We start from the raw sequence: 10,919 nt of genomic DNA, 5'->3' as shown, positions 1-10,919 counted from the left end.
AGGCATCTCTCAGGTCGCTTCCTGGGTCTGTCATTCTGCAGCTTCTGGAAGCCTGGCAGACATCAGGGTCACCCACAGGGGGCCTCCCCGCCTCTTGGCCGAGGTGGCTCCTACACACCCAGCAGCCCACTCCAGTGCTGGTGGCCTTGGCGTCCTCCTCGTTTTTCATTTGGGTTTGGCGGGAGCTCTCGGGCCCGCCCAGCCCCGCTTGGGCCCCCTCTTCCCTAACCCACTCAGGCCGTCTGGAAACGAGCTGGCTTTCCCCGCTCCGAGTCTCTTGGCAAAGCCTGGGGCTGCCCCGGGAGGGCCGGGCTCAGAAGCCGCCATCGGGAGCGGGGCGCGGGCAGGGGGAGGCCCCGGCGGGGCGCAGGAGAGCGAGGGAGAGCCGGGGGGGCGGCAGGGCACACACAGAGGGTCCCGCGGGGGCCGCAAGCTGCTCCGGCTCCAGCCTCGGCGAGTCAGCCACGAGCGGCCAGGTGAACCGCGCCCCGCCGCCGCTCTGAGAGCGAAAGTGAAGCCCTGGCGCCGAACCCGGATGTAGTCGGCGGGCGCCCGCGACCCTGCCAGCTTCCAAGAGGGCGGCCCCGTGGCGCCAATGGGCGGGAAGCCCGCGAGGCGGCGCGCAGGAAGCACTTCCGCCCGTTCTCCTTCCCGCAGTCCGCGGCGGGGCAAGATGGCGGCGCTCAGGGCTCTGCGCAGCCTCCGCGGCGTCGCGGCCCAGGCGCTGCGGTCCGGGGTCGGGGGCCGGCTGCCCGTTCAGCCCAGCAGGTGAGACTCCGGGCAGCCCTCGACGCGCAGCCCCCGAGGCCAGGGTTTCTCGGGTCTGGGGTCTCCGCGGGCCCTGTGACACCCCCCCCCCCTCCAGGAAAGAATGACCCAGGCCGGTGACCCCCTCGCCCAGGCCTTCTGTCTCGGGCTCCAGGATGCAGTGGCGCCCGCCCTGGCCGAGGGAGGAAAGAGGGTCTCGAGCTCTTTCTGCCAGGGGTGAAATCAGCGGAGGGGCGCCCGTGCCCTTGAACGTTAGTGATAGTGTCACCTTCCCCTTGTGCCTTGCTGCTTCTCCCGAACCTCATCACGGGTGGCGTGGGACTGCTGAAAAGTCTCGTTAGACGAGAAGAGGGAGGTAAAGGAGGAGCACAAGCCAAGACACCTCCCTTGTCCCCGCGTCGGTCCCAGGGCATCACTCCAGGGTCTTACCTGGGCCGAGCCGCGGAGCCAGCATGCCCCTCCCCCGCCATGCACCGGCCCGGGACACCTCTTAGTTTTTGGTTGACCGTGAACAAACACCTTTCTTGCGTTCATATTCACCAAGGTGGAAAGAAGAATATGATGAGAAGTGGAAGGAATTAGGATCCCTAACCTTGCATGCCCAGGAGTGACCAGGAATTAGGCTGTTAGTAGCAACGGAGCCTCTAGAGGTCCAGCTCGTTCTGCCTAAGCTACGCTGTGTGTCAGTCACTTGGCTTTGGAGAATCCCAGGCACTTCCCTGGGCCCACCTGAGAGTGAACGGGAACAGAGGAACCAAGCCCTGTTGAGGCCCCTGTGTCCAGGATCTGTCTTTAACTCCCTAGAGGTTCTCGGCAATGGCAGCCAGATATGGAATGGGCAGAGCAGTTTGGGGGAGCGGTCATGTACCCCACCAAGGAAACGGCCCACTGGAAGCCTCCACCTTGGAATGGTGAGTTCCCAGAGCTCCTGTCCCAACTCACACCCATCCCTGCCCCACGCTGTTTGCCAAGTGCTCCTGAGCTCTCTGTCAAAGCAAGTTTTAGCCCCCGCCCGCGCGCCATTTTTGCTGATTTTACTAGCAATGCCACAGACACGATAACAGCAGGTATTTGTCAAGCAGAGAAGGAAAGGAAGAACGTTCCAGGAGAAAAAGAGTAGGTCCCAGTCAACCCTTGGAGGTCCCTACCAGATTTATCTTTCTCCCTGCAGCTTTTTCCAGAGGTTCAGTATATTTCCATGTCCCTTGGAAGCCAAGGTGGTTTTTCAAACCTTCAAAGGCACTGCTAGTTGCTTTTCAAAAAAGCCACAGTAACAGTAGCTGAGTGCTTCCCAGGTGTCAGGAGTTTTGTCTGACTTATTGCATTTAGTCCTTGCAACAACTCCATGGGAATGATGCCGGTATTGTACCGCTTTGGAGGAAATTACGGGGCCGGGAGATTAAAACTTGGTCAAGGGCACATAATCGGATTTGTGTCTGGGTCTGTGTGACTCCAAAGCCCATGGTGAAGAATTTGCGTTGCAAAGTTAAGCTCTTGGCTTCAAACCTCAACTCTCCATTTACCAGCGAATAAAGCGGCTATTTCACAGCATCGCTGTAAGGATTAAGTGAGATTGTAACGTGGACCGGTTAGTGTAGTGACTGGCACACGGTAAGTTCCTCCGTAAGTATTGTTATTAAGGGATACTGATAATTGAGCCATTACACCCTACTGCCTGCCAGCACTAATCTGTCTCTGTGTAGGTGAGAGTTTCACAGATACTTCCTTGTTTCTGAGATTTGATCTTTGTTGATTCCATAGCCTGGGATGCTCTTCTCTGCCTATTTGAATCATTCCCTGTATTTAAGAACCAGCTCTTGGGGCGCCTGGGTGGCTCAGTCGGTTAAGCCCCCGACTTGGGCTCAGGTCATGATCTCACAGTCCGTGGGTTCGAGCCCCACATCGGGCTTTGTGCTGATAGCTCGGAGCTTGAAGCCTGCTTCGGATTCTGTGTCTCCCTCTCTCTCTCTGCCCCTCTCCTACCTGCACTCTGCCTCTTTCTCAAAGATAAATAAATGTTAAAAGTTAAAAAAAAACAAAACAACACCAAAAAACCAGCTCAGATCCTGCCTTTGTGAATTCTTCACAGTATTCTTTTCTGCCTTTAAATATTTAAATTTTAGGGGCGCCTGGGTGGCGCAGTCGGTTAAGCGTCCGACTTCAGCCAGGTCACGATCTCGCGGTCCGTGAGATCGAGCCCCGCGTCAGGCTCTGGGCTGATGGCTCAGAGCCTGGAGCCTGTTTCCGATTCTGTGTCTCCCTCTCTCTCTCTGCCCCTCCCCCGTTCATGCTCTGTCTCTCTCTCTGTCCCAAAAATAAATAAAAAACGTTGAAACTTTGTGTAAAAAAAAAAAAAATAAATAAATAAATATTTAAATTTTTTTTAATGTTTATTTATTTTTGAGACAGAGAGAGACAGAGCATGAACGTAACAGCTGTCATTCAGTGGTAGCAAGAACTAAATAGACATTTCCTGAGTAGTTGGGCATTCATCAGATAGATTTGGAAGGCCGGGTATCATGGTGGTTAAGAGCGTGGACCCTGAGGGGCGCCTCCGTGGCTCAGTTGTTTGAACATCTGACTCTTGATTTCCGCTCAGGTCGTGATCTCACGGTTCGTGAGGTTGAGCCCTGCGTCAGGCGCTGCGCTGACAGCGTGGGATTCTCTCTCCTCCTCCTTCTCTTCTCTCTCTCTCTCTCTCTCTCTCTCTCTCAAAATAAACAAACTTAAAAAAAAAAAAAAAAAGCTGAACGAGCTGAGCTAAATCCTGGCTCTTGCCCCTTGCTAGCTGTCTGAGAAATCATTTATCCTCTCTGGCCTCAGCATCCCCAACAAAATAAAGATAATAATAGAATGTACTACTCGTATGGTTATTAGGGGAATTAAGTTAATTAAAATCAGTGAAGGGCTTAGGTTGGTGGTTGGTACGCAGTAAGAGCTATACAAGTGTTATCAGTATTATCATCTTTAAAAAGGTCGGGGGGGGGGGCACGTGGGTGGCTCAGTCTGTTAAGTGTCCGACTTCGGCTCAAGTCCTGATCTCACGGTGCGTGGGTTCGAGCCCCGCGGCAGGCTGTGTGCTGACAGCTTAGAGCCTGGAACCTGCTTTGGATTCTGTGTCTCCCTCTCTGCTCCTCCTCTGCTCGTGCTCGCTCCCTCCCTCCCTCCCTCTCTCTCTCTCTCTCTCTCAAAAAAACATTAAAAAAAAGAAAAGGACTCTGGGAAACATGGAAGGGCGAGATTTGGGTGCCTGGGTGGCTCCGTCAGTTAAGTGTCTCAACTCTTGATTTCGGCTCAGATCATGATCTCACAGTTTGTGAGTTCAAGCCCCACATTGGGCTCTGTGCTGGCAGCATGGAGTCTGCTTGGGATTCTCTCTCTCTCTCTCTCTCTCTCTCTCTCTCTGCTCCTCCCCCACTGGTGCTTTCTCTGTCTCTGAAAAGTAAATAAACTCTAACAGAAAAAGAAAGAGCAAGGTTTGTGCGTGGTCCCCCCTCATGAGAAAATCTCGATCTCCCTTCCCGTTTTTCCGTGTGATGGTCTTCTTCCCCGTTATGTTGGCAGTTGGGAAGTTAACAAGGTGTGGATTGGTGAGGTGAAAGAGGGACGGGGAGAGGCTGACTCCTTGCTGTCTCCGGGGAGTCACCATTTGGCTCTGAACTATTTCCCACTTCTCAGATGTGGACCCTCCAAAGGACGCAATGGTGACGAACCTGACCCTGAACTTTGGGCCCCAGCACCCAGCAGCCCATGGAGTCCTGCGACTAGTGATGGAGTTGAGTGGGGAGATGGTGCGCAAGTGTGACCCCCACATCGGGCTGCTGCACCGAGGAACCGAGAAGCTCATTGAATACAAGACCTATCTGCAGGTGTGAGGGCGAACAGGGGCCTGCTGACGGGACCTAGGCATGCTGTGGCCTGGGGCATTGCCAGTTTGCTGCCCCCAAAACCCCGGGGGAGGAGGGTGTTGAGGATGCAAGGACCGTTTTGGTCGGAGGACGGAGGGACGTGGCAAGGGATGTTTGAAATCCATCCAGATCTGGTTTATCCAGCAGAAATGCTTTGGAGCTGGAACTACACCACCGGCTTTTCTCCGGCTGACTTTTGGCTGACCCCTTTGCCCTTTTTCGAATGCCTCAGTTTCCCTGTTCTTATCATACTAATACGTCAAAGCCGCGATCCCTGGGGGCAGGGAAAGGGGGGAGAGACGTCAGTTCCCTAGGACGAACAGCTGATTCTCGTATCTTCCGGCTGTCTTAAGTTTGTTTTCGAAACACTCAGTGAGTCAGAGTGACCGAGAGAGGGTTTGTGGCAGTGTGCCGTGTTTCAGGAGAGCTGTGTGACCCCCAGTGGTGAGGGTCAGGTTTGAGGGAATTGGAGCTGGGGTGAGCATCTGAAAGTTTTGTCTTAGTGTCATGAGGAGAGGGCTTGATGACACAGGGTGACGGGGTTAGGACAGAGCCAGCTGACTAGACTGCGCTGCCCCCGAGAGTCCAGGCACCGATGGTTTCTGGTCCCAGAGACCGTGGAGCTAAACGGTGCGGCACTAACCCGCGTCACAGTGACATCAGGACAAGAACTGGCTGTCCCCCGAGAGGGCTGTCGTAGCCCCGCCCCCTTCCTGGAAGCTGAAGCTGGTTCAGTGGTTCGGCAGACAGCTAGATTTGGCTTTCTTGGTGTCCCGGGGAAAGAACCCTTTCTCCCCAACTGTTCCCGCCAGAAGCCAATCCAGTCCTTCTCAGGGCCCTGTCTTCCTGAAATCTCTCACTCACCCGATCACTCTGACAGCCTTGTGGGCCAGAGGAGCGTTGGCTGTGGTGTGCCGGGGCCAGCTCAAGCCTGCTCGCGAGAACAGAGTGTTATGTTTCCGGGCATTTTGTGAGCCAGTTGTTAAACGTAGCCATTACTAAAAATTAAATGATCTTGGCTTACAATTGATTGATTGATTGATTGATTGATTTTTTAATAATTTTTTTTAACGTTTTATTTATTTTCGAGACAGGGAGAGACAGAGCATGAACAGGGGAGGGTCACAGAGAGGTAGACACAGAATCTGAAACAGGCTCCGGGGGGGCACCTGGGCTCAGTCGGTTAAGCGGCCGACTTCGGCTCAGGTCATGATCTCACGGTCCGTGAGTTTGAGCCTCGCGTCGGGCTCTGTGCCGACAGCTCGGAGCCTGGAGCCTGTTTTGGATTCTGTGTCTCCCTCTCTCTGACCCTCCCCCGTTCATGCTCTGTCTCTGTCTCAAAAATAAATAAACGTTAAAAAAAAAAATTAAAGAAAAAGAAACAGGCTCCGGGCTCTGAGCTGTCAGCACAGAGCCCGACGCGGGGCTCGAACTCACGGACCGTGAGATCATGACCTGAGCCGAAGTCGGCCGCTTAACCGACTAAGCCACCCAGGCGCCCCTTGGCTTACGATTTAAATAAATTATATCAAAAGCCAGGGTAAGAAGTACTCAGAGCTCATCATTTTCTTGCTTGACTCCTCTGTGCTCCTAAGTGATTTTATTGTCTCTGCATGGCAGAGACTGTGCTCCCCTGCCCAGTGCTGTGCTCAGTTATGTAACGTTGTTAGCTTAAAGCTGGCCCTGCTGGAGTATTTTCACCGTGGAAATGGGCACACGCAACAAATCACCCCTTCAGAGATGTGACTATTAAAGAAACATTTACCGGGGCGCCTGGGTGGCGCAGTCGGTTAAGCGTCCGACTTCAGCCCAGTCACGATCTCACGGTCCGTGAGTTCGAGCCCCGCGTCGGGCTCTGGGCTGATGGCTCGGAGCCTGGAGCCTGTTTCCGATTCTGTGTCTCCCTCTCTCTCTGTCCCTCCCCCGTTCATGCTCTGTCTCTCTCTGTCCCAAAAATAAAATAAACGTTGAAAAAAAAAATTTTTTTTTAAAAATTAAAAAAAAAAAAAAAAAAGAAAAAGAAACATTTACCAGCATGCTGCTGGATATCGAGCACTGCCTTGTTTAGCTCCTGAGACTAGAAGGTTAATGCAGTGTAGACTTTTGATGCCCACTGAGAGCAATGCTTTTGGCAGGCAGTCTGAGGGCTCCTGGCCTGTCAGGTGTGAGCCAGGTTCTTCCTTCTTCCCAGGCTCTTCCATACTTTGACCGGCTAGACTATGTGTCCATGATGTGTAATGAGCAGGCCTACTCACTGGCTGTGGAGAAGTTACTCAATATCCAGCCTCCGCCCCGGGCACAGTGGATCCGAGGTATGCCCGTCTCCTTCCTGTGGCCCCACTGTGAGCGCAGCCTAGTGCCCCTCCCGCACCATTCCCATCGTGGGAGCATCCAACCCAGGCTTAGTTCGCAGACCCTAGACGCTGCCCAGAACTGCTGTGTCCACTCGCTGTCGATCCTCTCGCTGTCTTCCTGTCTCTACAGTGCTGTTTGGAGAAATCACACGGCTTTTGAACCACATTATGGCTGTGACCACACATGCCCTGGACATTGGGGCTATGACCCCTTTCTTCTGGATGTTTGAGGAGAGGGAGAAGGTAAGAGAAGGAGGAAAGGATAGGATAGGCAGGGAGGTACTGGAAATGGAGAAGGTAGGAAGGAGCCAAGGGATGGAAAGGAGACAGAACGAAGAACACGTAGAGGAAGAAGGTATATTTAACTTGGGTTCTGTCCTTGAGGAACTCTGTGTCATGAGGGGTTGGTAGGGCACAAGAAGGCAGAGGGCAGGGGAGTGGACCACCATGTTGCTGGACTTAGGGGCCCAGGACTTTGTCACTAATTCCCAGTGTGTCCTATCAAGATGTTTGAATTCTACGAGCGCGTGTCTGGGGCTCGGATGCATGCTGCCTACGTCCGGCCAGGAGGTGTGCACCAGGTGAGCGGACTCCCCTGCCTTCTTGAACTTTCGGTCCACGCCTGTATCCTCTGTGGCCACTGGAGGGCAGCCCCGGCTGATGGAAACGCCAACCCCGTAGCCCTGGGGCAGGGAGGCTGAGCTGTACTCTCTGTCCTTCTCCGTTTGGCTTCTAGGACCTACCCCTTGGGCTTATGGATGACATTTATGAGTTTTCTAAGAACTTCTCACTTCGGATTGATGAGTTGGAAGAGGTAAGATAGGAACTGGTGGGAAGAGTCCCTCTTTTCCTCTCAAGAAAGGCTTGTGGGCTTTAGTGTATGTGCTGCCGAAGCAGCTTGTGGGTTTTAGTCCCTAGTTGTAAAGAGATACAGAGGCGTTTGGAGGGAGGTGTGGAGGGTGTTCACGCGCCGGTTCTCTTGATCGATAGATGCTGACCAACAACAGGATCTGGCGAAATCGGACAGTCGACATTGGGGTCGTAACAGCCGAAGACGCACTGAACTATGGATTTAGGTGGGAGGAATGACTTCTCTCCTTAGGGGGCGCCGGGCGGGGGGGGATCGGTCGGCTAAGCGTCCAACTCGGTTTTGGCTCCAGTCACGATCTCACGGTTTGTGAGTTCGAGCCCCGCATCGGGCTCTGCACTGACAGCGCGGAGCCTGCTTGGGATCCTCTCCCTCTGCCCCTCCCCTGCTCTCTTGCACACACTCTCTCTCTTTCTCTCTCAAAATAAATATTAAAAAAAAAAAAAGACTTCTCCCCTTGGGCACGGGGTAGTTCTAGCCTGCTAATCTTGGCTTCGGGGCGGTGTGGCGCCTTCCGGGCCATGCTCCGAGCGTGGGGGCGGAAGAAAGCGCCCCTCCTCTCTTGGTCTGTGGAAAGTGACCCTTGTTCCCATCGTGCCCCGCAGTGGCGTGATGCTGCGGGGCTCAGGCATCCAGTGGGACCTGCGGAAGACCCAGCCCTATGATGTTTACGACCAGGTGGACTTTGATGTTCCTATAGGCTCTCGAGGGGACTGCTACGACAGGTAAGGCCCACGTCCCCTTGGCTCGTTTTCCAGCTGCTTCCCCTCGTCTGACTTGTCTCTCGGCTACTTTCTTTCTGCCCGTATTTTCCCATATCTGCTGGAGCTCTTGGTCTGTTAAACAAGGTGGTTTTTTGAAGCACTTTCACGGGTGTACATCTTCTTTTGCCCTCATCCTCGTGTTTTAGATGGAACTAGTTTTGGCTGAGAAAGCCGAGGCATAAAAAAGGGAGTGATCGGCCTGGATTATCCTGTTAGTGGGGGCTGAGACTAGAATCCTCCTGACCCGGGGCTCTTGCCACCAGAGTCTAAGCTTCACATTCCATTCTTGTTTGCTGACCCTGAATGAGACTTGCTTGTTTTCTTTTTGAGTCAGTTTGACCCTTACCCATTCTGCGGTCCAGGAAGTGTCTAAGAGGGCAACTGAAGAGGGAAGTACTGCAGGGCACGGTAGGGGGAGAAGATCAGGAGAGGACAGGGGGCAGGAGCCAGTACCAGAACCAGAAGACTGTAGGTTTTACCCAGGGCCAAGCCAAGCAGAGATCCCGTGCTAGGAGAAAAGAGGAAGGGGAAAAAGTCAGCCAGCCCTTTGCAGGTCAGCCACGGGCGTCCTTCCCAGCCTCACGTCCCGTGCCCTGACCGGTCCTCTCTTGCTCTGAGCCTGTCTCATCCACCCCAGGTACCTGTGTCGGGTAGAGGAGATGCGCCAGTCCCTTCGAATCATCTTGCAATGTCTCAACAAGATGCCTCCTGGGGAGATCAAGGTCGATGATGCCAAAGTGTCTCCGCCTAAGCGAGCAGAGATGAAGGTTGGCCCCGGGAAGAGGGCAAAGGGAAAGGGGCCAGCAGCCAGGGAGGAGTACCCTCAGATGACCTCCTCCTCCTCAGTTTTCCTTTTTGGAAGAATTCGCCATATGAGTCTCAACCTCCCGTAGCCTCCTCTGTCACTCTGTCTTCTCTGCTTTCTCGCTCGCTGTGTGGGTTTTAGTTTCCCCGAGGGTAGAGGTTATTGTCTGTGCTGGGGAGGGGGAGGCCCGGGAAACCTTTGGACCGGCTTCCTGATGCTCCCTTTTTCCTCTTTCCAGACTTCCATGGAATCACTGATTCACCACTTTAAGTTGTATACAGAGGGCTACCAGGTTCCCCCGGGGGCCACGTACACCGCCATCGAGGCTCCTAAGGTGAGGAGAGACGGGGAAGGATAAGGCTGTCTGTGCGCTGGGGGACCGGAGACAGATGTCCAAGTAGCTGCTTGGTCACCAGCGCGAGAGAGGACACGCGGGCCAATAGAGAGGTTTTCTGGGCAGAGGAGAGTGTTCTTCCTGTTAACGGAGGCAGCGACCTTTCTTCCCTGGACAGGGAGAGTTCGGGGTGTACCTGGTGTCCGATGGCAGCAGCCGCCCTTACCGATGCAAGATCAAGGCTCCTGGTTTCGCCCACCTGGTAAGAACCGACCCCGGTGACTCTCCCTCCAGTAGAGGAGTCCATAATTTCTGACCTTGGTTGAGATTTTCACGCACTTTCCTTGCTTCTCCTCCCACCCTGCTAATCTTGCCTAACACTGTTGCTGTCTCAATCTCTCCAGGCCGGTTTGGACAAGATGTCAAAGGGACACATGCTGGCGGACGTTGTTGCCATCATAGGTACGCGGCCTGTCTTGTAACAGAGATGCCACAGACGAGGGAGTTCGGGACTCTAATTGGGGGCGGAAAGCGAACACTTCCTGTTCAGCACAGACAATGGGCCCAGAGCCACATCCTCAATCTCCTGGGCACGGTGATGGGTTCTGGATTTTGGATAACACCGAGTTTTTCCTCCTCCCGTCGGTCTCTTAGGTACCCAAGATATTGTGTTTGGAGAAGTGGATCGGTGAGCAGGGGAACAGCGTTGGATCTCCCTGCCGGTCTGCTTCCTCCTCGGAGCCTGGCCGTCTCTGGAAAGGGACTCTGTGTGTGTGTGTGTGTACACGTGCGTGAACAGTTAGCTGTCAGGCTTTCCGTGCATGTACCAGAAAAGGAGAAATTATAATAAATAAGCCGCCTTCCGGCCCCTGTGCCCAAACTTCTGGTATGTCTTCCTCAGTATCTTACTGCCTTTCACTTTGCTAGGAAACTCAAGAATGTTAATTAATTAACCCTGCTCTTCTGTCTGAGACTCGGTTCTTGGCAGTCTTTCCTGTTCCTCGCCACCCCCTTCTCTGACTCTTGTCCTTCCCACTTCTCCATTCCCCGTTTCCTCTTTTCCTCTCGGTTCCCCCCTGCCCAGAATTCGCTGCCTACACAGATTGGTAAACCCCTCT

General features: G+C 53.9%; 1 protein-coding gene across 1 annotated transcript; it reads left to right on the top strand.

The window, feature by feature from the left end:
* The first annotated feature begins 641 nt into the window (after positions 1-641).
* NDUFS2 (NADH:ubiquinone oxidoreductase core subunit S2) lies at positions 642-10,681 on the top strand. The gene is made up of 14 exons (XM_049634625.1): positions 642-768; positions 1,573-1,679; positions 4,447-4,637; positions 6,868-6,988; positions 7,161-7,273; positions 7,537-7,611; positions 7,767-7,844; positions 8,021-8,106; positions 8,504-8,623; positions 9,300-9,429; positions 9,706-9,801; positions 9,980-10,063; positions 10,206-10,263; positions 10,456-10,681. Exons 1-14 carry the CDS (start codon positions 674-676, stop codon positions 10,491-10,493), a joined length of 1,392 nt encoding a protein of 463 aa, XP_049490582.1. The 5' UTR covers positions 642-673; the 3' UTR covers positions 10,494-10,681.
* Positions 10,682-10,919: the final 238 nt, after the last annotated feature.

Source organism: Panthera uncia, chromosome F1 (assembly GCF_023721935.1).
Source record: "Panthera uncia isolate 11264 chromosome F1, Puncia_PCG_1.0, whole genome shotgun sequence".
NCBI lineage: Eukaryota > Metazoa > Chordata > Mammalia > Carnivora > Felidae > Panthera > Panthera uncia.
Note: the sequence above shows the minus strand (reverse complement) of the source record. Positions and strands in the feature narration are given on the sequence as shown.